Raw genomic sequence first — 27,552 nt, 5'->3', positions numbered from 1 at the left:
TAGGTGATTTTAACTTCCCTAATATTGACTGGGACTGCCTTAGTGCGAAGGGATCAGATGGGGAAGAATTTGTTAAGTGTGTCCAGGATAGTTTTCTGAAGCAGTATGTGGATGGCCCTACTAGAGAAGGGGTTACACTCGACCTCCTCTTAGGAAATGAGGATGGGCAGGTGGTTGATGTGTCAGTGGGGGAGCACTTTGGGACCAGTGACCATAACTCTATTAGCTTCAAGATAGTTATGGAAAAGGATAGGACTGGTCCTCAGGTTGAAGTCCTAAATTGGGGGAAGGCTAATTTCGATGACATCAGACAGGAACTCTCAAAAGTTGAATGGGAGAGGCTGTTTACAGGTAAAGGGACGTCTGGCAAGTGGGAGGCTTTTAAAAGTGAGATAGGAAGAGTTCAAGGACAGCATGTTCCTGTAGATGGAAGGGCAAGGCTGGCATGTTTAGGGAACCTTGGTTGACGAGGGATATTGAGGGTCTGGTCAGGACAAAGAAGGAGGGATATGTCAGGTATAGGCAGCTAGGATCGAGCGAGTCCCTCGAGGAGTATAGGGGATGTAGGACTACACTTGAGAAGGAAATTAGGAGGGCAAAAAGGGGCCATGAGATTTCCCTGGCAGATAAGATAAAGGAGAATCCTAAAAGATTCTATAAGTATATTAAGAGTAAAAAGGTAGCTAGGGAGAGAGTAGGTCCCCTTAAGGATCAGTGTGGCAATCTATGTGTGGAGCCATGGGAAATGGGCGAGGTCTTAAATGAATATTTCTGGTCCATATTTACCGTGGAGAAGGTCATGGAAGCTAGTGAGTTCAAGGGAGGGAACACCGATATCCTGGAGCATATCAACATTACAAAGGAGGAGGTGTTGGAGGTATTGAAGCACATTAAGGTGGATAAATCCCCAGGGCCTGACCAGGTGTACCCTAGGATGCTATGGAAATCAAGGGAGGAGATTTCTGGGACCCTGGCAGAGATTTTTGTATCATCGTTAGCCACGGGTGAGGTACCGGAAGACTGGAGGATAGCTAATGTTGTGCCTTAATTTAAGAAGGGCAGCAAGGATAAGCCAGGGAACTACAGGCCGGTGAGCCTTACATCAGTGGTGGGAAAGTTATTGGAAGGGATTCCGAAAGACAGGATTTATACACATCTGGAAAGGCATTGTCTGATGGTGGACAGTGAAGAAGGTTGTCTAAGGTTACAACAGGATATGGATCGACTGGGAAAGTGGGCAAGGGAGTGGCAAATGGAATTTAATGCAGCCAAGTGTTAAGTGATGCATTTTGGGAAGTTAAACCAGGGCAGGACATTTTCAGTGAATGTCAGGGCCCTGGGGAGTGTTGTTGAGCAGAGAGACCTTGGGATGCAAGTACATAGTTCCCTGAAAGTGACAACACAGGTAGACAGGGTGGTGAAGAAGGCATATGGCATGATTGCCTTCATCGGCTGAGGCACTGAGTGCAAGAGTTGGGACGTCATGTTACAGTTGTACATAACGTTGGTTAGGCCGCATTTGGAGTACTGTGTGCAGTTCTGGTCGCCACACTACAGGAAAGATGTGATTAAGCTAGAGAGGGTGCAGAAAAGATTCACAAGGATGTTGCCTGGTTTGGAGGGCTTGAGTTATAAAGAGAGATTGGATAGGCTGGGTCTGTTTTCCCTGGAGTGAAGGAGGCTGAGAGGGGACATGATAGAGGTATATAAAATTATGAGAGGCAATGATAGGGTAGATAGCCAGAATCTGTTTCCCATGATAGGGGTGACTAAAACTAGAGGGCATAGATTTAAGGTGAGAGGGAGGAGGTTTAAAGGGGATCAAGGGGGTAAATTTATCACACAAAGAATAGTGGGTATCTGGAATGAGCTGCCTGAGGAGGTGGTGGAGGCAGGAACAGTAGCGACATTTAAGAGGCATCTGGACAGGTACTTGAATGAGCGAGGCATGTAGGGATATGGAATTAATGCAGGCAGGCGGGATTAGTATAGATAGGCATTATGGTCGGCCTGGACACGGTGGGCCAAAGGGCCTGTTTCTATGCTGTACGACTCTATGACTCTATAAATACACAGCACGGCTGTAAACAGTCTGGTTCAGCCTTAAACAGTTACTTCAAAAGTGCTTTGGAACTTCCTGAAGGTGTGGAAGACGCTGTATAAATATAAGTTCTTTCTTTTAACCTTAGCCAGTTTAACACTATTCACTGAGTACATAACAGAATGTTCGTTCTCAGTTTGGCTGAGTAGGTAGCACTCCCATCTTTGTCCCAAGCGTGCAAGGGTTCTCCTGGGGTCCGACCGTAACTCCGCTGGCAGACTAGCAGGATTCACTGGCTAAATGGTTGTTTTTAGCTAGAAAGTTGTAGGATCAAGCATCATGCCATTTATAATGTTTCTGTGCGAGTTCTGCTGGCCTCCTGCCAGAGTTACTATAGAAGACTAGTAAAACTTCCAACCACCTCCGGAATCAAGAACAAACAAACACAAGAACTAGGAGCATATGGCCCATCGAGACTGCTCCACCATTCAGTACCATCATGGATTAAACTCCACTTTCCTGCCTGCTCGCCATATCCCTCGATTTCCTGAGAGACCAAAAATCTGTCTATCCTAGCCTTAAATGTATTCAACGACAGAGCATCCACAACCCTGTGGGGTAGAGAATTCCAATCATTAAACGGAATCATTTAAGAAACAATTGGATGCTTATATTTGGGGGGAGGGGTGTTAGTTCATCCATCCAGAGAGATCCTAAGATGGACCAAATGGCCTTCTTCATTTGTAATCATCTTGTGAATCTAGGTGTTTACGTCAAAGCAGTACTGAAGTAGTCCTGCAGAGTTGGAGGTGTTGGACGAGATGTTAAGTCCTGCCCCATCAGATATTCTCCGCATGCGACAGCATTCTCTGACTTTGAAGAATTACAGTGTAGGTCCCAGTGAAGAACTGATGAACTTCATCGCCAAGGATCCCTCTGAAGCCATTTTGCTGTTTTAGTAGTTCAGTTGATAGCTCATTTGTTTCCTCAATAAGATATTCTCCATGTAATGAATGAATCATCAAAGTGCTCAACACACAGAATAATCAATACATAGGAAGAAGTTATGAGACAGAAACCTCATTGCCGGGTCAGGTAACTTCATAAACGGTTAATGAATGCCAATTGATTTTGAAGCTCTGAATTTCCTTTCTTAGTTTAGATGATGTTCACATCCTGTTTTATTTTATTTTTATAAAGGTCAACAAATGTACTGGGATTTCCTGGTCAGGGAGACTTGAAATCATCGCAAAAATATTGAGGCAATGGAAACATAGTTGTATGCTCATTGCAGCACCACAATGGATCAGACAGAAAGTTGTGGTGGTGGGCAATTAAAAGGGTGACGTTTTCATGAAAAGATGTTTGAAAAATCTATTTTCATTACCTACAGCCAGTGCAGTGATGTAAATCACACTGGTATAGCTCATTATGTTACTTGTATGAGATGTTAACTTGAAAATAGCGGATGTGAATTTTCTGATTCTTATCCCTCCTAGACGATAGCCAACCATTGCCCATTTAATCATCTTGCAGGCAGGGGATATGTTATCACTCAATCCGAAAATCTGGCATTTTCACTGCCTCTGGTGAAAAACTGTGACATACGGGTAGCAATCATGTACAAGTGGCTGGTACAGAAATTCACAGGTTGTGTTGTGATCTCCAAACCATTTGCTGTAATCATCCTTTGTATTTCACTCCGAACCTCCAGCATCTCTTCACTGAAATAACACAATAAATGCTCCTTTATTTCCTCTCCCAAAGGTGCTGATTTCTTGCTGGGCTCTCTGGTACCTTGTCCAAGTAGCGAGTTTTCACAACAAATGTCAGCAGGTTATTCAGCTGCACAGACACAATACCCAATCATATTCTCTCACCTGACATCCACACATGCACATGAGCACTTTTGTCAAGGGTCACAATTGGGAAACCTGGCCCACTTTCTCCTTGTACTCATGCCCTGACTGAAAGTAGCTAAGTCATTCAGAATGGGGTTTGACTGGAGCCATTCTGATCTGTACACCTCAACTACTCACAGAATATATTTGCTGTGGCATTAGAGAAACAAATATTTAATGTTCGCATTAAGTTGTTGGACTAGAAGCCCAGATAATGTTCGGAATCTAGGGTGGGTCAAACTGGATCTTTATTTAAGCAATTAAGTAAACAAACACTAATACATATGAGCTACAGGCTGATAAGCAAGATACCCAACAGGGTTTCCAGCGAATGACTTTCTCAGTGGCTCGTCCAGAGTTGAGTCACAGCCTCCCTCTTATGTGTTGTATGTTTATGCGTATCTAGTTTGCTGAGTCTGATCTGGTTTGTTTGTGCTAATTCAATTTCTTATAATCTAGTTTGTTTACAATAATCTAGTTTCCTTGTACTAATCTAATTAGTTAGTTATATACGGTTATGGTAGCATAGTGATATTACTGGACAGGTAGTCCAGAGGCCTGGAGAAATTAGTTCAAATCCCACAACAGCAGTGAAGAAATTTAAATATCTCAATTACTAAAATAAATCTGAAATTAAAAACGCTGGTATTACTGGATTATCGTTAAATACACACCTGGTTCGCTAATGTCGCTTCGGGAAGGAAATCTGCTGTCATTACCTGGTCTGGCCTATGTGGAACTCCAGACCCACAGCAATGTGGTTGACTCTTAACTATCCTCTGAAATGGCCTATCAAGACACTTAGTTGTATCAAAAACTGCTAAGGGGTGGGCAATAAATGCTGGCCTTACCAGTGAAGCTCACATCCTGTGAATGAATAAAAAAAGTTCATTTGTACTAATCTAGTTCACTTATACTAATTAATCTAGTTTATTTACACTCATCTAAAATGAGAATTGCAAATCTTACACCCTTTTCTAAAAAGGGTGAAAGTAAAGGACATGAGGACAGTAGTCTAAAAGGATCTTGGCTCAGATCAGGAAGTAAAATCAGTATGGGTGGAGATTCAGAATAACAAGGGTCAAAAAACACAGAGTAGCTAATAGGTCCCCTAACAGTAGTTATACCATTGGACACATAATTAAGCAAGAACTAATTGGAGCTTGTAACAAAGGCAATGTAATAATCATGGGGGATTTTAATCTTCATATAGACTGGACATATAAAATTGGCAAATGTAGTCTGGAAAATGAGTTTCCAGAATACTTTCGCGACAGTTTAGTGGAACAATACATTGTGGAACCAACTAGGGATAAAGCTATTTTAGATCTAATATTGTGTAGGCAGGTTTAATTAGGAACCTCTTAGTAAAAGACCCTTTGGGAAAAAGTGATCATTAATACAACTGAATTCCTATTAAGATTGAGAGCGATATACTCCTGTTCCAGACAAGAATCTTAAACTTAAACAAAGCCAATTACATGGGTATGAGGGGAGAGCTGAATAAGGTTGATTTGGTAAATAAACAGTCAGAAATGTTTAAAGAAACAATTCAATATGTTCAACAAAAAATCATTCCCTTAAAAATCAAAAACTCAGTGAGAAACATCCATCCGTGGCTTACTAGGGAAGTTGAGGATAGTATTAGATTAAAAGAAGAGGATTATAATGTTGCAAAGAATAATAGTAAGCCTGAGAATTGGGAGAGAGTTTTAGAAACCAGCAAAGGGTGACCAAGAAGTTGATGAAAAAGGGAGAAAAATGAGTAAACTAGATAGGAATATAAAAACAGCTTCTAAGAGCTTTTACGAGTATATGAAAAGAATAGTTAAAGTATACATTGGTCCCTTAGAGGCAGAGACAGGAGAAATTATTCTGGGGAATAAGGAAATGGCAGAGATGTTGAACAATATCTTGTGTCTGTATTCACAGTCAAAGACACAAATTACATGCCAGAAATAGAGGGTAACCAAGGGGCTAATAAGATTGAGGTAATTAATTGCATTGCAGAAAAAATATTGGAGAAACTTAAGGGACTAAAATCTCACAAATCGCCAGGAGCTGATGGCCTACATCCTAGGGTTCTAAAAGAGTTAACTGCAGAGATAGTGGATGGACTAGTTATGATTTTCCAAAATTCCTTAGATTCTTGTAGATTGGAAGTTAACAAATGTAATTCTTCTATTCAAGAAAGGAACTACAGGCCAGTAAGCCTGACATCAGTTGTCAGGAAAATGCTGGAATCTATTATTAAGGAAGTCTTAACAATGCAGTTAGAAAATCAGAGTACGATCCCTCAATTGCCTTGCCCCTCCCTATCTCTGTAAATTCCTACAGCCCTCGAAGATATCTGCACTTTGCCAATCCTGGCTTTTTGAGCATCCCTGATTTTAAGTGCTCCAACATTTGCAGTTGTGCCTTCGGCTGCCAAGGTCCTCTCTGGAATTCCCACCGTAAATATCTCCGCCTCATGACTTCTCTTATCTCCTTAAAACCTACCTCTTAGATCAAGCTTTCTTTATGTGGCTTGATGTGAATTTTGTTCCATTAAACACCTTGGATTTTTACATTAAGGGTGCTATGGAAGTTGTTGAACAAATTTCTGGGATAGCTCCAAAAAACAGATATTAGACTCCTTATGAGCATATTCAAGGAGCTCAATGTCTGTTTTAGACAGCCATTAGGTACCTCTCTACAGTGCATGAACAATAGGTATTTCCAATGCTGTTTAGATGCAGGAGATTGGCCCCCTAAATTGGACCTCTGTGCCCTGTCTTCCACCTGGAAACCAGATGTGCCAAGGTCTAATTTCACCCTGCTATGTTTCATATGAGATATTAAATTTTTCTACCTGCTCAATTGGATAGAAACAATCATGTTGTAATTTTTCCAAGGAAAATGGGCTGGAGCATTTCAGCTATGAAGAGAGACCAGATAGGCTGGGGTTGTTTTCCTTAGAGCAGAGAAGGCTAAGGGGGGACCTGATTGAGCTATACAAAATTATATGGGGCATTGATAGGAAGAAACTTTTTCCCTTAGCGGAGGGATCAATAACCGGGGGCAGGAGGTTTAGAGGGGATTTGAGGAAAAAAAATTTCACCCAGAGGGTGGTTGGAATCTGGAACACACTACCTGAGGGGTGGTAGCGGCAGGAACCCTCAACATTTAAGAAGTATTTAGATGTGCACTTGAAATGCCATAGCACACAAGGCCAAGTGTTGGAAAATGGGATTAGAATAGATAGGTGCTTGAGGTACAGACATGATGGGCCGAAGGGCTTGTTTCTGTGCCATATAACTCTATGACTCTAGGAAAGCGTTTATCATTCCAAAAAAAAACCCCACATCAAAACAGATTAACTGGTCATTTATACCAAGGCACAGACTAAAGGTGATTAGCAAAAGAGCCAGAGGTGACATGAGGAAAACATTTTTACGCAACAAGTGTTTAGGGTTTGGAACGTACTGCCAGATGGGCAGAGGGACAGAGATGCATTACTGGCTTTCAAAAGGGAATTGGACACTTTAGGAGAAAACATTTCAGGGATATGGGGAAAGAGTTGTGGAGTTGGATTAATTGGATTGCTCTTTGAAAGAGATGGTGCAGACTTAATGGGCCAAATAGCCTCCTTCTGTGCTGTACTATTCTACAATTCTATAACATCATTGCTATTTTTGAGAGCTTGCTGTGAGTAAATTAGCTGCTGAATTTGCCTTCCAAAGTGACAGCGAATCAACTTGAAAAGAAGTAATTCACTGCCTGTAAAAAATTTTGGGTTGGCCTGAGGACATGAAAGGCTCTAAACAAATGCAATATGATTTAACAGAGAAGGGAGGGAACCTTTGAATGGAAATAAATGGCATTTAACTCGTAGCAGCCTTGTTCACGAGCACAATCAGATGTACCTGACCTTCAACATTTATAGCACTTACACAAGTCTATCGGTAAGAAAAAACTTACAGTAGACATTTAAAGTGACATCATATAAAGAATCTATTTTTATTTAAAAACAAGAGCATGTTGGTGCCTCATACTCAAGGAATTCCAATCAAAAGATGTTTAGGATTCAAAAAGGCCGCAGCACTTTTCGGACTGAGAATCATAATCAGGACCCATTATATATTTTAAAAATCTATCAATGGCTTTCAGCAATTTTGCCCTTTTCTTCCCCATCATTCTTTGCCCCTCCATCGGCACTCCTTGCATGGGTACAGTTTCATGGGCACCAGTCCCTTGCTTAGTACCATGCCCAGTTCCTGTGCAAAGCTTGACAGTGGGTACTGGCATGATACTTGACCTCTAGGAGGCTTCACAGCTGTGCTTGACCCTGTTCTCACCCACATATATACACTTCCAGCAAAAGTCATGACCAGGAGCAGGAAACTTGGATGATTTCCCCATCCTTATCCTGGGAGGGTGGTAACTAAAACAAAAACAAGAAATGCTGGATTCACTCAGCAGGTCTGGCAGCATCTGTGGAAAGAGAAGCAGAGTTAACGTTTCGGGTCAGTGACCCTTCTTCGGTGGTAACTAAGACCAACTGTAACACAGCAATTACACATTCAGCAAAGACTGGGAACTGGACATAGGGCCATCTGGGCTTGATGACCCGTCTACTTGGGAACCTGACATTCTGCACTCCTTTTAACTCATGAAGCAAAGTTCCTTGGTTATTGAGAGGTATAATTTCCTTAACTGTGAATAAAGGTATAATTTCCTGAGATACAATTTAACAAATCTAAGTCCAAATTACATGTTGCCGAGTAGGTTATTCACTCTCAGAATAAGAGTGAACCATCCAAACGACAACCTGAGATAATACTTCTTCCAGACTTTTCAAGCAGCCAAATTACCAGTTAACTAGCAGAAATGGTGCACTTTTCATCCACCCAGCTGTGGAGAGCGCAACATTTTTCAGTAATGGCAGATTGGAGATATAAAAAAAATCCTCAGTTAGCACACTGGATTATACTGGTTTTAACTGACAGCATTTTAGAAAAAATAGCCATGAACTTTGTTGTCTGTAATTGATGACCCACAAGACTGCACAGGATGCAGACATAATAAAAGCAAAATACTGCAGATGCTGGAAATCTGAAATAAAAACAAGAAATGCTGGAAGTACTCAGCAGGTCATGCAGCATCTGTGGAGAGAGAAGCTGAGTTAACATTTCAGGTCAGTACCCTTCTTCAGAACTGACAAATATTAGAAATGTAGAAGATGTTAAGCAAGTAAAGCGGGGGTGGGGCAAGAGATAACAAAAGAGAAGGAGTTGATAGGACAAGGTCACAGAGAATAACTGACCAGGTGGTCATGGAACAAAGGCAATTGGTATGTTAATGGTGTGCTGAAAGACAAAGCGTCAGTACAGAGAGGGTGTTAATAGACTGTGAAGCACAAAGCAATCCAAGCACAAACATTAAAAATTAAAAAAAAACAGACAGTGGGTAGGCACAGTAGAAACAAACTAAAAAACCTAGAATAAAATAACCAAAGAAAAAAAGAAAAAATAACTAAACATAAAAAGTGAGGACCCGTCATGCTCCAAAATTATTGAATTCAATGTTCAGTCCGGCAGGCTGTAATGTGCCTAATTGGTAAATGAGATGCTGTTCCTCGAGCTTGCGTTGGTGTTCGCTAGATCACTGCAGCAACCCCAGGATAGAGATGTGAGCATGAGAGCAGTGGGGTGGGGCGGGGGGGGGGGTTGCTGGTGTTGAAATGGCCAGCAACCGGAAGCTCGGGTCATGCTTACGGACTGGGCGGAGGTGTTCCACAAAGCAGTCACCCAATCTCAGTTTGGTCTCCCCAGTGTAGAGGGGACCACATTGTGAGCAGCGAATACGGTATACTAAATTGAAAGAAGTACAAGTAAATCGCTGCTTCACCTGAAAGGAATGTTTGGGGCCTTGGATAGTGAGGAGAGAGGAGGTAAATGGGCAGGTATTACACCTCCTGCGATCGCAGGGGAAGGTGCTGTGGGAAGGGGACGAGGTGGTGGAGGTATTAGAGGAATGGACGAGGAGGATGTTGTGGAGGGAACGATCCCTTCGGAATGCTGACAGGAGAAGGGAGGGGAAGATGCGTTTGGTAGTGGCATCATGCTGGATGTGGCGGAGGATGATCCTTTGGATCTGGAGGCTGGTGGGGTGGAAAGTGAGGACAAGGGGCACCCTGTTGCTGTTCTGGGAGGGAGGGGAAGGGGTGCGGGAAATGGGCCGGACACAGTTGAGGGCCCTGTCAACCACAGTGGAAGGAAAACATATCAGACGCACTGTCGTGGAAAGTAGCATCAGAGCAGAAGCGGCGGAGACAGAGAAACTGGGTGAATGGAATGGAGTCCTTACAGGAGGCAGGGTGCGAAGAAGTGTAGTCGAGGTAGCTGTGGGAGTCGGTGGGCTTATAATGAACATTAGTAGACAGCCTATCCCCAGAGATGGAGATAGAAAAGTCAAGGAAGGGAACGGAAGTGTCGGAGATGGACCATGTAAAGGTGAGAGAAGGGTAGAAATTAGAAGCAAAGTTGATAAAGTTTTCTAGTTCCGGACGGGAGCAGGAAATGGCACCGATGCAGTCATCAATGTACCGGAAAAAGAGTTGCGGGAGGGGGCCTGAGTAGGACTGGAACAAGGAATGTTCGACAAATCCCACAAAAAGACAGGCATAACTAGGACCCATGCGGGTACCCATGGCAACACCTTTTACTTGAAGGAAGTGAGTGGAGTTGAAGGAGAAGTTGTTCAACGAGAGAACAAGTTCAGCCAGGCAGAGGAGGGTGGTGGTGGATAGGGAGTGGTTGGGCTCTGTTCAAGAAAGAAGCGGAGAGCCCACAAACCGTCCTGGTGGGGGATGCAGGTGTAGAGAGATTGGACGTCCATAGTGAAGAGGAGGCGGTTAGGGCCAGGAAACTGGAAATTGTCAAAATGACGTAGGGCGTCAGAAGAGTCACGGATGTAGGTAGGAAGAGACTGGACCGGGGAGAAAAGATAGAGTCAAGATAGGAAGAAATAAGTTCAGTGGGGCGGGAACAGACTGAAACAATGGGTCTGTCTTGACAGTCCTGTTTGTGGATTTTGGGAAGGAGATAGAAGTGGGCTGTCCAGGGTCGCGGGACTATGAGCTACGGGACAGGATGCAGACAACCTGGCTGTGTGCCAGTGACTGGGCTATTCTGAGGTTGACACTGCCAAGACCTGGAAGGCTGTCTGCAAGAAATTCCACAACTTAAAACAAAGCTCCAAGGTAAAGCAAGAGTATCGCTGCATCCAGGTATGAATGAAAGAAAGATTTGCATTTCTGTAGCTCCTTTCACCATCTCGGGACATTCAAAACGCTTTACAACCAATTACATACTTTTGAAATGAAGTCAGTGTTGTAATATAGAAAGTGCAGCAGCCAATTTGTGCACAGCAAGCTCCCAAAAGCAGCACTGTGATAACACCCAGATAATCTGTTTTTAGTAATATTGATTGAGGGTAAATATCGGCCAGGGCACCAGAGAGAACTCCCCTGCTCCTCAATTTATTGGTTCATCTGAAAGACAGCACCGCACTCCCTCAGTACTGTACAGGATGATCAGCTTCTATTTTTGTACACAAGTCTCCAGGGTTCCGAAGAAGGGTCACTGACCCGAAACGTTAACTCTGCTTCTCTTTCCACAGATGCTGCCAGACCTGCTGAGTGAATCCAGCATTTCTTGTTTTTGTCTCCAGAGTGGGATGTGTACCCACAACCTTCTGACTCAGGGGCAAAAGGGCTACCCGCTGAGCCATATGCTGCTGGCGAAGCTACACAAGAAAGATAAAGAAAAAGGGAGTTATTCAATATATTAATGATAAAAAAGACATTTATTTTTTATTCATTTCATGGGATATGGGTGTCGCTGGTCAGGCAATGGTGGTGACCATGAGAAGGTGGTGGTGAGCTGCCTTCTTGAATTGCTGCAGTCCACGTGAGGTAGGTACACCCACAGTGCTATAAGGAAGGGAGTTCCAGGATTTTGATCCAGCGACAATGAAGGAACGGCGATGGTGTGTGGCTTGGAGGGGAACTTGCAGGTGGTGGTGTTCCCATGCATCTGCTGCCCTTGTCCTTCTAGGTGGTAGAAGTCGCAGGTTTGGAAGGTGCTGCCTGAATAGCTTTGGTGTGCTGCTGCATTGCACTTTGTAGACAGTACACACAGCTGCCACTGTGCATGGGTGGTGGAGGGAGTGAATGTTTTTGGACGGGATGCCAATCAAGCGGGCTGCTTTTTCCTGGATAGTGTCGAGCTTCTTGAGTGTTGTTGGAGCTGCACCCATCCAGGCAAGTGAAGAGTATTCCATCACACTCCTGACTTGTGCCTTGTAGATGGTGGACAGGCTTTGGGGAGTCAGGAGGTGAGCTACTCACCACAGGATTCCTAGCATCTGACCTGCTCTTATAGCCCACGGTATTTATATGGCGACTCCAGTTCAGTTTCTGGTCAATGGTAGCCCCCAGGATGTTGATAGTGGGCAATTCAACGATTGTAATGCCGTTGAATGTCAAAGGGAGATGGTTAGATTCTCTCTTGTTTGAGATGGTCATTGCCTGGCACTTGTGTGGCATGAATGTTACTTGCCACTTATCAGCCTAAGCCTGGATATTGTCCAGGTCTTGCTGCATTTCTACACGCACTGCTTCAGTATCTGTGGAGTAGCGGATGGTGCTGAACATTGTGCAATCATCAGCAAACATCCCCACTTCTGACCTTATGATTGAAGGAAGGTCATTGAGGAAGCAACTGAAGATGGTTGGGCCTAGGACACTACCCTGAGGAAGTCCTATAGTGATGTCCTGGAGGTGAGATGATTGACCTCCAACAACCACAACCATCTTCCTTTGCGCTAGGTATGATTCCAACCAGCAGAGAGTTTTCTCCCTGATTCCCATTGACTCCAGTTTTGCTAGGTGTTAGGCAAGCCCCGCACCTACCAAGACTTAGGCACACATTATTTCGCCACATGAACATTAAAAGTTAAAATTGCAAGCCCCTGACTGGAAAGACATTTGCAGTATTGGAACAAGGGACAAAGGACCATGCCCTGACACATTCAACCAACAATGGACTTTTGATTACCAGCCTTTGAAGCATTCCAGGTTAACTACTAAGATGGCCGAATACAAAGAAGAAGTGGTCAGATCAGTTTTGGTTTTGTGACTGACTGACTGTTGGAGTTTTTGAATTTGAGCTTCCAACAGAATGTTTGAAATCAGAAAGCTCCTGACTCCTGGTTTGAGAAGAGCTCTCTCCTGTCTGCCTGCTCATTTCTCAGGGAACTGAACCTTGTGAAGACATGTGAACCTCAAAAAGAGAAAAGTCTCCCACAGTGAACAAGGTTTAAGAATACTGAGCCCCAACGAAAAGCAAGACCACTTACAAAAGGACTAAAGTGAGCTCAAAGCACAGTAAACAAGAAACTCTTCTGATATTGCCTCAAACCCCTCACTACTCTATTTCCTCTCCTCTTTTCTGTCCCTATTTGCATGTGTGTATCGTATGTGCATGCTAGCGTGGGCGCGTCGTATATCCGTAGGTGTGAACCGTATTAGAGTATAAGTTTAAGTTTTAATAAAATTTCATCTTTCGTTAAACCTCAGAAAGCCTGTGAATTGGTTTCTTTGTCTTATAATTGGAAAGCGGTGAACAAGGATTCACAAAAGGGAGCTCAAAACACAGTATGTTTAAAAATAAAACCCTGCTACAATAAGACCAGGTAAAGACAGCAAAAGACCCCTAGACACATTTCTCACCTGGTCATTACATTAGGGCTCCTTGATGCCATACTTGGTCAAATGCTGCCTTGATGTCAAGGGCAGTCACTCCCACCTCACCCCGAGTCCAGCTCTTTTGTCCATGTTTGAACCAGGGCTGTAAGGAGGTCTGGAGCTGAGTGGCCCTGGCGGAACCCAAACTGAGTATCAAGTGCTGCTTGATAGCACTGCCAATGACACCTTCCATCATTTTACTGATAATTGAGAGTAGGCTGATGGGGCGGTAGTTGGCCGGGTTAGATTTGTCCTGCTGTTTGTGTACATGACATACCTGGGCAATTTTCCACATTACCGGGTAGATGCCAGTGTTGTAGTTGGACGGGAACAGGTTGGCTAGGGGCGCGGCTAGATCTGGAGCACAAGTACTATTGCCGGAATGTTGTCAGGGATCAATGCCTTTGAGTATCCAGTGCCTTCAGTCGTTTCTTGATATCACACGGAGTGAATGGAATTGGCTGAAGACTGGCATCTGTGATGCTGGGAACTTCAGGAGGAGGCCAAGGTGCATCATCCACTGGGCACTTCTGGCTGAAGATTGTTGCAAACGCTTCAGCCTTATCTTTTGCACTGATGTGCTGGGCTCTGCCATCATTTAGGATGGGGATATTTGTGGAGCCATCTCCTCCTCTAAGTTGTTTAATTGTCCACCACCATTCACGACTGGATGTGGCAGGACTGCAGAGCTTAGATCTGATCTGTTGGTTATGGGATCGCTTAGCTCTGTTTATCGCATACTGCTTAGGCAGTTTGGTATGCAAGTAGTCCTGTGTTGCAGCTTCACCAGGTTGACACCTCATTGTGAGGTATTCCTGGTGCTGCTCCTGGCATGCCGTCCTGCACTCTTCATTGAAGCAGGGTTGATCCCTCGGCTTGATGGTAATCGTAGAATGGGGGATGTGCCGGGCCATGAGGTTATAGATTGTGGTTGAGTACAATTCTGCTGCTGCTGATGGTCCACAGCTCCTCATGGATGAGCAGTTTTGCATTGCTAGATCCGTTTGAAATCTGTCCCATTTAGCACGGTGGTAGTGTCATAGAGTCGTACAGCATAGAAACAGGCCCACCGGTCACACAATACGATGGAGGGTATCCTCAATGTGAAGATGGGACTTCGTCTCCACAAGGATGTGCGGTGGTCACTCCTACCAATACTGTCATGGGCAGATGCATCTGCGGCAGGCAGATTGGTGATGATGAGTTCAAGTATGTTTTTCCCTCTTGTTGGTTCCCTCACCACCTGCTGTAGACCCAGTCTAGCAGCTATGTCTTTTAGGACTCAGCCAGTAGTGGTGGTACCAAGCCATTCTTGATGATAGACATTGAAGTCCCCCACCCAGAATACATTCTGCGCCCTTGCTACCCTCAGTGCTTCCTCCAAGTGCTGTTCAACATGGAGGAGTACAGATTCATCAGCTGAGGGTGGTGGTAGGTGATAATCAGCAGGAGGTTTCCTTGCCCATGTTTGACCTGATGTCATGACACTTCTTGGGGTCCAGAGTCAATGTTGAGGACTCCCAGGGCAACTCCCTCCCGACTGTGTACCACTGTGCCGCCACCTGTGGGTGGCCATTTCAGAGGGCATTTTAAGAGTCACATGGACTCACTTGTAGGCCAGACCAGGTAAGACAAGCAGATTTTCTTCCCTAAAAGGACATTAGTGAACCAGCTGGGTTTTTGCAACAATCGACAATGGTTCCATGGCCACCATTAGACTAGCTTTTTAATTACAGATTTTCTTTTAATTAACTGAATTCAAATTCCATCTTCAGGTGGGATTTGAACCCTTGTGCGCAGGGGAATACCCTGGGTCTCTGGTCCAGTGACACCGCTTCCCCATGTCACAATACCTCTTTTTACTCACATTGTACTTTTTCTACAGAAACTAATTGATAGAGCCAAATATAGCATTAAATTATAAAATGAGATCGTAGATAATGCGTTTGCAAAAATCAAATCGCGAACTGCAGTCAGTGCCACCTCTATTAACAATAACTAAAATGCTAATCTCTGTGTCAAAGACAATTTGCTCAACTAAGTGCGAAAATAACATTTGGCTAAAGGCAGCTTGAAGCCCTGAAGGCCCTTTCTATGTTTCTGAAATGTACCCAATAGTTTGCTATGGAGATCTGTTCAATGTGCACACTTTATTTCCCTTACCTGATAGTTTTTAGCAGCTTCACTTACAAAGTGATCAAGGCTGTGATTTTGAGGATCAAACTGATCCAGCAAGTGGACAACATCTGATAGAAGCTGTGAGTAACTTGACATGTTCAAATAGAAAGAACCTGTTGGGAGGAAAGAGTAAATGTGTGTGAAGAGAAGAATTCATTTTACAGAGCCTAGGAGCATCCAGCAGGTTTGTAGCAAAACTTACATGGGATCTTGTCAAGTATTTCAGGAATTCAAACTACTTTGCAACAAATCAATTTGAAGTGACTATTGTCTATGTAAGCAACCATGACAGCCATTTTGTATGCATCAAGATCCAAAGAGTTGAATGGCCTATTAATTTGCTTTTTGGTAATGCTAGTTGAGAAAGGAGTATTGTTGGCTAAGATGAAAAACCAAGGCCCTGCCTGCCCTCGCAGGTGAACATAAAAGATCCCACATCACTATTTGAAGAGCAGCAGGGGAGTTCTCCCCAGTGTTCTGGCCAATAGTTATCCCTCAACCAGCATCACTAAAACAGATTATCTGGTCATTGTCTCATTGCTGTTTGTGGGAGCTCGCTGTGCGTAAATTGGTTGCTGTGTTTCCTACATTACAACACCTAACTACGCTTCAAAAGTACTTCATTGGCTGTAAAGCACTTTGGGACATCCTGTCCTCTTGAAAGGCGCTACATAAATGCAAGTCTTGCTTTTCTTTTACTGATACAAGCTTTTTATTTCCATATTTTTAGAATTGAATTCAAATACTCAAACTGCCCTGGTGGGATCTGAACTCATATTCTGTGGATTACTCATCAAAGTGTCTATATTACAAGTCCTTTAATTTACCCACTACAGCATGGCTTAGATTAATTCTGTTATCACTCAAAGCCTGCAAGTTTTCAACAGAGGTCACGAGCTAATGACCACTCAAATTTGAAAAGGAACAGTAGAGGTTTGAATTATTCCCCTCTTGCTTTGGGATGTTCTGTGGTCTTGAAAGACGCCATATAAATTCAAGTCTTTCTTTTTCTTTAAGACATTAGGGGAATTTCCTGCTCTACTTTGAGCTGTGTCACTGGAACAAGTGGTTTTATCTGAAGGATAGAACTTTGGCCAAAAAAAGCCTCTCAGTAGAGTGTCAAACTGGGATTACATAATCAAATCCTGGAGTGGGGCTTGAAGAAAAATTTTTTGACTCAAGGCAACAGTGAATACCAGCTGAGCTGGTACATTACTGCCAAGGTTTATCCACAAGCTAACACACTGTAATCATAGAATGATCTAGCACAGAAGGAGGCCACTTGGCACATCGTACCAATGTCGGCTCTTTGAAAGAGCTATCCAATTACTCCCACTCCACTGCCCTTTCCACACAGCCCTGGAGCTTTTTAATCTTAACATATTTATTCCATCCCCTTTTGAAAGTGATTACTGAATCAGCTTCCACTTTTCAGGCATTTCAGGCTGTGCAAAAAAAATTCTCCTCATTTGACCTCTGGCCTTTTTTGGGGGAGGCAGTGGTAGTGGTATTGTAACTGGACTAGTAACCTAGAGACCCAGGGTATTCCCCTGGGGACTTGGGTTCAAATCCCACCACAGCAGAAGGTGGAATTTGAATTCAATTAATAAAAATCTGGAATTATAAAAACTACTCCAACGATGGCCATGAATCCATTGTCAATTGTTGTAAAAACCCATCTGGTTCACTAATGTCCTTTAGGGAAGGAACTCTGCTATCCTTACCTGGTCTGACCTATATGTCTCTCCAGACCCACAGCAATGTGGTTGACTCTTACGTGCCCTCTGAAATGGCCAAGCAGGCCACTCAGTTGTATCTAACCACTACAAAGTCAATAAGGAATGAAACCGGATGGACAACCCGACATCGACCGAGGCACCAGAAATGACAACGGCAAACCCAGCCCTGTCGACCCTGCAAAGTCCTCCTTACTAACATCTGGGGGCTTGTGCCAAATTTGGGAGAGCTGTCCCACAGACTTGTCAAGCAACAGCCTGACATAGTCATACTCACCGAATCATACCTGACAGACACTGCCATCGCCATCCCCAAGTATGTCCTGTCCCACCGGCAACACAGACCCAGCAGAGGTGGTGGCAGAGTGGTATACTGAAGACCTATGCTCCAGAACTAGCTGTGCCCCTAGTCAGGCTGTTCCAGTCCAACTACAACACTGGCATCTACCCGGCAATGTGGAAAATTCCCCAGGTATGTCCTGTACACAAAAAGCAGGACAAGTCCAACCCAGCCAATTACCGCCCCATCAATCTACTCTCGATCATCAGTAAGTGATGGAAGGTGTTGTCGACAGTGCTATCAAGCGGCACTTGCTTAGCAATAACCTGCTCACTGACGCTCAGTTTGGGTTCCGACAGGGCCACTCAGCTCCTGACCTCATTCAAACATGGACAAGAGAGCTGAACTCCAGAGGTGAGCTGAGGATAACTGCACTTAACACCAAGGCAGATTTGACCGCATAAGGCATCAAAGAACTCTAGCAAAACTGGAGTCAATGAGAATCAGCGGGGAAACTCTCCACTGGTTGGAGTCAAAGCCAGCAGAAAGGAATATGGTAGTGGATGTTGGAGGTCAGACATTTCAATCCCAGGAGATCACTGCAGGACTTCCTCAGGGTAGTGTCCTAGCCCCAACCATCTTCAGCTGCTTCATCAATGACCTTCCTTCAGTCATAAGGTCAGAAGTGGGGATGTTCGCTGATGATCCACAATGTTCAGCACCATTTGTGATTCCTCAGATACTGAAACAGTCCGTGTAGAAATGCAGCAAGAACTGGACAATATCCAGGCTTGGGCTGATAAGTGGCAAGTAACATTCGTGCCACACAAATGCCAGGCAATGACCATCTCAAACAAGAGAGAATCTAACCATCTCCCCTTAACATTCAACGGCATTACGATCGCTGAATCGCCCACTATCAACATCCTGGGTGTTACCATAAATGATAATCTGAAATAAAACAGAACAGGCTGGAAATACATAGCAGGTTAGTTCGCATTTGTAAAGAGAAAAGACAAGTCAACATCTTGGGGCATAATCCTGAAGAAGTATGAGAGAAATGGTTCAAGTAAAGCAGCAAAAGAGGAGAGGCAGGATATTTGGAGCGCTACTAAGCAATGTCAAGCCTCCTCCACATTCTTGAGCTATACAGTCATATCTATCTTCTCTCTGAGGTCTAGGTGATTCTAACTCGACTACTGTCTTCTCTAGCACTCCATTAAAGTGACACACCACTCCCTATTCCCAATGTTTAATTTTTTCTCTGGTTATTTTTAACCCCGTTTTATATGAGATTTTCTTTATATTTAGGGGGACTGGTTATGGGCAAACATTAAATTTATTAATTTTTAATATGCCATAGAAAGGTAACGTTTGTTAATTAAATATTCTCTTAAGGAAAGAAATAACTTGCATTTATAAGGCACCTTTCATGATCTCAGGAAGACATTAAAGTACTTTTGAAATCTAGTCACTATTGTAATGGAGAGAATCATAGCAGCCAAATTATGCATGGCAAGGTCCCATAAACAGCAATGAGATAAATGATCAAATACCCTGTTTCAATGATGCTGCTTGATTGCTAAATGTTGGTCATGACACCAGAAGTACTCCCCTGCTCTATTTCAAATTGTGCAATGGGATCTTTTACATGCACCTGACCGAACAGGTGGGGCCTTAATTTAAAGTTTCATCTGAAAATGCCTTAATATAGCATTGGACTGTCAGCCTAGATTATTTGCTCAAGTCTCTGGTATGGAGCTTCAACTATGTGACTATCTGACTCAGTGCTACTACAGAGCCAACACTGACACCTAATATTCACTTCTCTTTATAAGTAGTAATGTTCCTGCAGGACAGCAGTTGACAAAAGAGAACCATCGAGAGCCTGTGATCATAAGGGGCACATAGGCCAAACTGTCAGACCCTGATGGTACGAAACAGAGAGAGTCAACTCTACCAGGCCCAGCTTGGAAGTACAGCACAGATATGCTGAAGGAGCCTGAGACAATACTGTGCTACCTCCTTCAGGTCTATAATCCTTACAGCTCTGTCCAGGTTAATATTGACCTCAATTGGTATGCTCGCACCGAGGACACTTGCAGCAAAAGCCAGTTTGCAGTTCATAGCTGAAGGGACCAGATTTGTGATTCTGCCGCATCATTCAAACATCTACTGCTCAGGCCTCAAAGTGGAAGCAGGAAAATGGGGAATTATCAAGGCCCCTTGGTAGTGCTGTAACAGTAACTTCAGGGTCATCATTATAATAAATAATAAAGGAAAGAAAAGGACTTGCATTTTTATAGCACCTTTCACAACCTCAGGATGTCCCAAAGCACTTTGCAGCTAATGAAGTAGTTTTGAAGTGTAATCACTGTTGTAATGTAGGAAATGTGGCAGCCAATTTGCACACAGCAAGGTTCCAAAGAAAGCAATGAGATATGTGGCTAGATTTTTAGTGATGCTGGTTCGGGATAAATATTGGTCAGGGTGCTGGAGTAACTCCCTGGTTCTTCTTCAAAATAGTGCCATTGGATCTTCTACATCCACCCAAAAGGGCAGAGGATGCCTTGGTTTAACATCTAATCCGAAAGACGGCACCTCCAACGTTACTGCACTCACTCAGCACTGTACTGAAGTATCAGCTTCCAACCAGAATTATGTGCTCAAGTCCCTTGTGTGAGACTTGAACCCACAAACTCTGATTCAGACTGTAGTATTTTATAAACAGATATTATAGCCACACTCCCATGACTCCCTTGATGTGTTACATGCTGCACAGAACACTCCTGATTATGCGTCATTTTGCAGTGACAGCCTCTTAACAGTACATGTAGTGTAAGGTCATTTTGTTTCCGTTCTACTCAACTGCGTCAGGATTATTTTCATTTTAAGATAATATTTCACAGTATGTGAGAATGCTATTCACAGGCAATATTATTCATTATTCATAGATAAGCACAGAGACTGGAACCAGGCTGTAAATTACACATTGATACAGTTTGCATCTAATGTCAACATGTACCATTTTAATTTTTGTCAGCTTTCTCCCCTCCTCCTCTCCTGGCAATTTGGTTACCGTTCTATAGGCACCAGTGCCGTCTAGTACCTTGCATTCATCAGGTGAGAAATGTTAGTGCATTGGCAGCCAATGTCAGCTACAAGCATTACTGGGTCTGCTGCAATAATGTGCCTTGGACTGACTTTAGAAGGGTAGTTCCCTAACCAGCTACTGCACGTGTGGTATATTTTTTAGACCAACCATATCAGAGTGGCATTGCCAATTAATGCCAAATTACGGGTTGTTTTGTGTGTTGTAGGGCACTTGCACACAAGGTACTGAATTGAAACTTCTTAAACACATTTCACATAGACCTTTCCAAACAGCAGATGAAGGAGATTTTCATCAGATTCATGAGCTAAATTTGAGCCCAGGTCCCAGAAGTGAAGAACTTGTTGTGCCACCCAATCTCCATTCTGCAAACATGATTTTTTTTTATGTTACAAAGTTTCAAAAAAAGTCATACTAAGTTTAAAATGATTTGATGAACTGCAGTTGTTAAAAGTGGGCTTGCACTGGATTGGTGATACTACATCTGTTGTGAAAGTAGTGAGAGAATATCAACTAGAGATGCTTCCCATCTCCCAGCTTAAGTGTGCTCGGGAGTCAGAACAAATGACCTTTCGTTATGAATTATGAAGAAGGGTCATTGGCGAGTAACATTAACTCTGTTTCTCTCTCCACAGATGCTGCCAGACCTTCTGAATATTTCCAGCATTTTCTGCTTTTATTCTAATAATACTACTGATGAGTACGAATGTCCGATTAATCTCAGGGTTCATTTAATATCCATAAACCAGATGCACTTTGCTCTTCTGTGTTATATCTTTTGCTGACAGCACATCTATTTTATGATAAGTTGAAGGATAATTCCCTTGAATTCGGGTCTTTTGGCAATGTGGAGGTGAGATCGCAATAGAACATTCATACTTAAGCTTTTGCAGCATGTGCTGCTGGACAGTAACCTGGAGTAGAACCTTGTCAGTTTTTCCTTTCTAACATCGAGGTCCTGAGACCACCCTAATTAGCATACCGGCTGAGATCGCCACAAGTCAGAATTTGATCCTGTTTATCACTCAGCTACTCCCTAAGTAAGCTTAATGAACCATTCGGGGAGTCCCCTGTCATATTAATTTAATTTATTACTTGCTTATCCCAATAAAAAAAAGGCTGGATATTGTGACACCACTATTCCTGGCCAGAATGGAGATGTTTGGTTAATTTCCCCCATCAATCACTCCTGGGGGCTGCCCTGCTCTAAGTGATTGGGATTGATTTTATGCACATAATTTGTAACCCATTCTCCTCCACTCACTGCAGTTTGCTGGATAAATAATTTGTATTCTGTAACTATCCTCCACTCAGTGCATTTTGCTGAAAAAATCACCCTGCTTTCATTGGGAAAAGTTGCTGTAATTTTGGTCAAGTTCTGTTTGCTATAGCTCATGGATTCTCTTATTAAATAAACTCTTTTCTGCTTATATAGTCTCAGTTTGCTAAATGAATAGAATTTGCTTCAAAACAGTTTGACAGTCCTGCCACAAGTCTCACCCTCCAACTCATTAGCTGACACAGTGGTGTCAATAGACACCCTGTAAAAAAAATCAATTTAAAGAATGGCAATTTTGCATTGTTAAATCTTTATTTTGGAGAATTATCTCTGCTCCCTCAACTCTGTTCTTCCTACCTTATACATGTGGTTAAGACAGTGCCATGCAATCTATTGGACAAAGCAGCCCGCTTGATTGGCACCCCATCCACAAACCTTCATTCCCTCCACCACCGACGCACAGTGGCAGCAGTGTGTACCATCTACAAGATGCACTGCAGCAACGCACCAAGGCTCCTTAGATAGCACCTTCCAAACCTGCGGCCTCTACCAACTAGAAGGACAAGGGCAGCAAATGCATGGGAACACCACCACCTGCGAGTTCCCCTCCAAGTCACACACCATCCTGACTTGGAACTATATCACCATTCCTTCACTGTCACTGGGTCAAAATCTTGGAACTCCCCTCCTAACAGCATTGTGGGTGTAGCTACCCCACATGGACTGCAATGATTCAAGAAGGCAGCCCAGCAGCACCTTCTCAAGGGCAATTAGGGATGGGCAATAAATGCTGGCCTGGCCAGTGATGCCCACATCCCATGAATGAATTAAAAAAAACAAGAAATGCCTCAGCCAGTTCAATAGTTTGATTTATAATGCTCTACTCCAGCTTACTCGGTATTTTCCAGGAGTGAAGGTGCTGCTGTTCAGTCAAAGGTGCCGATCCTGGCACCAACCCCTGAAAGCAGTCAGATTGAGGGAAACCGAGGTCTAGTTACAGCATTAGAGCATCGATGACTCGATTGGGGTTAGTTTGCAAAATGAGGCTCTGCGATGAATCAGTATCTACTGCTGCTTAGCAGCACAGCATGACTATCAATCCAGTAAAATGGGACTGGAATGCAGCAAAGAAGAATAAAATTACAATAAATTGGGCATCTTGTGTAAATTGGCGCCAAATCAATTATGCTAGCATTGTGCTACCAATTTCTCAAAGAATTGATCATTTTGGACAAAACTGACAATTCTCAGCTTAATTTAAAATTACTAAAATAATTTTTTACTTATTTTTGTAAATTGAAATTATCTAACATGCTTTGAATCTTGTATTTAATTCGATCACATACTAGCATGTATACAGTTACACACACAAGCAAGCATCCTCTGGTGTTGCTTATTGTCATTTCAAGATTTTACAGGAATAGGGTGTTACACCAAGTCATATTACCAGGGACACTCATGTTTTAGCTCTGGGGGTAGCCTGAGAGCATTGGGTGGGGAGATCAGGGTCTTGGGATAGGATTAAAGGGTGAGATAATCTTTTGAGGGAGAATTCTAGGAAAGGGAGGTTCTAAGAACACTGAGGAATGTATAGGATTTGAGATAATTGGGAAAGCTGGTCTGTGATCATGAGGCTTTGGAGCATTTGTGTAGCTCTGATCCAGAGAATACAGGAATTTTGGTCTAGAGGATTTTGAGAACTAGAAGGTGTTATAACTGAGGCAGGAGAAATGCACTGTTAATTCAGTCCCACTTCTCCACAGGTCACAACATATATTTAAATTTTCCCACTTACCAAAACAGTCAATCATCTACACTAATTGTCCCCAGGATAAAGCACACCAACCAGGTTTCCTCCATCAACAACTAAATTATCCTTATATTATAAATCAAGTCTTAACCAAAAATGAAGTAAAACAGATGCACAAATGGAAATATTAAAGGCCCTTATTTAATCCTAGCTCTCACACACACACCCACATACACAACCGGGGAAAAAAAGGGGTTTTTGTTTCCAGCTATTACAAACAAATAGGAGGAATAAAAAAAAACTTAGACCGAAGAGAAGGTATGGAAATCCTTTGTTTTGACGAGGTCTCTCAAAGGCGAATAGGTGGCTGCCACTACGAATCTTCCTAGAACAGTTCTTTCTAGGCGATGTTGATGGTCCGTTTGGGTAGGCAAAGAGATTCAGCACAGAAGACTTCACATGGGTCTTACATCAGGTATGCAACAAAGGTTTCAATTCATACATATTTGATGCAAAGTTCCTTCAAAGATGCAGAATGTCTTCAAAGAGAGATAACAGTACAACTTGATGCAGAATTTTGCTTTTCAAGAGAAAGATAAGCAGGCTTGTCTTCTGTTCTCCTGGCAGGTCAGGAAGCAAACCTCTTTCTGTTCTTGGCCAAACCCCCACTGGTTTTTTTTAACAGGTCATAATGAAACAAAAACCTTTCCAGAGGCAAGTCCTATTATAAATCTTGACTTGTCAATAAGCAAATACAACCCCTGCTGTGTTTTACTTGAAATCAGATGCTTTCCAGTAAGATTTGTTTACTGGTCAACCTTCTGTTGATCATCCTTTTAAGAAAAACATCCAAAGTTTAGCTTCTTCAAGATTCCAGCATCCATGAAATCCTTTTCAGTTTTTAAAATATAGATTTTCAAGTTTGAACAAAAAATGGAAAGCCTCATAACAAAGGAGGCACCTTCCCCCATCATTACTTTGCTCATTTTTAGCCTGCTCAAACCTTAATGATCATTACTTTTAAGAAACAGAAATGAAAATTATTCCTGGCATTCAGCAGGAGCACCAAGTAGAACATTTTGGAAAAGTGCACTATTAGTGAGTTTGCCAGCTTATACAGTTTTACAAATTTACATATAAAAATGATTTTAAGCCTCAATAATTGATCAGAAAAGAATTTAACTGAATTTTCTACAAAATACATATGTTCAGTACGCGCAGATTGCATGCTGGGAAATTCTAAATACAGCTCTCAGTCAGAGTCCAAAGGTGTGATTGACAGCTTTTGTAGGCTTGAAGTAAAAATATACAGTCGAAGCTTCAACTTTTGAGAGAGGTTGCAGGACGATGAAGAGAGGTTGGGGAGAAGAGAGTGCTGAAGGAGGGAGGGAAAGAGAAAGGAGGGGATTTAAAAGGCTTGGTGGGGAGAAGGGAGAAGAGGAGAAGGGGGAAATGGGAAGTTGGAGAGGGAAAGTGATCTAGGAGGAAAAGGAGTTTCCATTTGCACTGCTATAAACCACCTGAAGGCAAGCTAGTGTAAGAGCATCATTGATGTTGGTGGATCTTCTCCTATTTATCAAAGACCATAGATATGGTGTAAAGGAATGCAGCAATGAAATCAATGGTACTGTAACTGGCAACTTATGATAGGTCTTTGAATAGTCAAGGAACAAACCATTAGAATTACTTCACATATTTAATTTGTTAATTTCTTACCCAATCATTTTCATAATCTTGTGAGGTAACATTATTTTGTGCAGGAATCTGATGGCACGCATCATCTCTCAAGCAATTTGTAATGTCATCTGAACTCAAGGATCAACACGGGCACAGGTTTAAACTAGTGTAGGATGAATTTTGCCTGAAGGCGGCATAATGGATTTCAGTCCTAAATTCATTAAGTGAAATCAACACTTGAAACAGACTTTCACATTGGGCAGTGGAGATAGAATTCGCAGTGTCATTCAAAAACCAGGTGCATATTGTGACTGGATTTTATTTATGGACAGATAAGCTAAAATGGGACGAATGTCTTAAATTGTATTGTGTTTAGATGACAGCCCATATATCCATTAATCCTATGCACCAATACAGTCATAAGAAAATAACATACACCGCATGATCCCACTGAAAGCAAGAGAGATGAGGAAAGATTAGACAAGCTTAAACTTTGAAAACCAAAGAAAAGGTTAAGTAGGGGTGGGGTGGGTGGGGGTGTGGGGAAAGAACTACACTGTGGTACATGTCTAAGTGTTAAATTGCATAGCTGAGGTGAACCCAGAATAATACTTCAAATTTAGACAAGCCATTAGAACAAGAGAACACAAATTTAAATTTATCCTTAGAAAAATGCCTTTACTCTGAAGCTAATAAACCAGACATTTTATGTTTTCATGGGATGTGGGCATTACTGGCAAGACCAGCATTTATTGCTAATCTCTAACTGCAGTCGATGTGGTAATTCTTATTAGACTTTTAATACAATGAGGTCAGTTCAGGCTCAAGCACATTGTTTTGGGTCTGGAGTCAGAGATCAGCCAGACCAGGTAAGGACTGCAGAGTTCTGTCATAAAGACACTGATGAACCAGATGGATTTTTACAACATCTGATGGTTGTTAATTGTGTATTAATTGTTTAATTATATGTGTTAATTGACGTCTAACAAAGGTGACCGTGGTGACTGCAACAACTACCGTGGAATCTCCCTGCTCAGCATAGTGGGGAAAGTCTTTGCTCGAGTCGCGCTGAACAGGCTCCATCCAGAAGCTGGCCGAGCGCGTCTACCCTGAGGCACAGTGTGGCTTTCGTGCAGAGAGATCGACCGTTGACATGCTGTTCTCCCTTCGTCAGATACAGGAGAAATGCCGCGAACAACAGATGCCCCTCTACATTGCTTTCATTGATCTCACCAAAGCCTTTGACCTCGTCAGCAGACGTGGTCTCTTCAGACTACTAGAAAAGATTGGATGTCCACCAAAGCTACTAAGTATCATCACCTCATTCCATGACAATATGAAAGGCACACTTCAACATGGTGGCTCCTCATCAGAGCCCTTTCCTATCCTGAGTGGCGTGAAACAGGGCTGTGTTCTCGCACCCACACTTTTTGGGATTTTCTTCTCCCTGCTGCTTTCACATGCGTTCAAATCCTCTGAAGAAGGAATTTTCCTCCACACAAGATCAGGGGGCAGGTTGTTCAACCTTGCCCGTCTAAGAGCGAAGTCCAAAGTACGGAAAGTCCTCATCAGGGAACTCCTCTTTGCTGACAATGCTGCTTTAACATCTCACACTGAAGAGTGCCTGCAGAGTCTCATCGACAGGTTTGCGGCTGCCTGCAATGAATTTGGCCTAACCATCAGCCTCAAAAAAACGAACATCATGGGGCAGGATGTCAGAAATGCTCCATCCATCAATATTGGCGACCACGCTCTGGAAGTGGTTCAAGAGTTCACCTACTTAGGCTCAACTATCACCAGTAACCTGT

The 27,552-nt window shown here is 42.9% G+C and overlaps 1 protein-coding gene across 2 annotated transcripts in view; it reads right to left on the bottom strand.

The window, feature by feature from the left end:
• cfap99 (cilia and flagella associated protein 99) overlaps positions 1-27,552 on the bottom strand; it is a 248,906-nt gene that overhangs the window by 174,751 nt on the left and 46,603 nt on the right. For both annotated transcript variants that reach the window (XM_068029224.1, XM_068029223.1), the window contains exon 2: positions 15,896-16,023. In XM_068029224.1, coding sequence (XP_067885325.1) covers positions 15,896-16,006 — 111 coding nt within the window. In that variant the 5' untranslated portion in view covers positions 16,007-16,023. The remainder of the gene's footprint in view (positions 1-15,895; positions 16,024-27,552) is intronic.

The sequence above is a fragment of the Heterodontus francisci genome, chromosome 4, assembly GCF_036365525.1.
Source record: "Heterodontus francisci isolate sHetFra1 chromosome 4, sHetFra1.hap1, whole genome shotgun sequence".
In the NCBI taxonomy this organism is placed as follows: Eukaryota; Metazoa; Chordata; class Chondrichthyes; order Heterodontiformes; family Heterodontidae; genus Heterodontus; species Heterodontus francisci.
This window is presented reverse-complemented; position numbering and strand designations above follow the sequence as displayed.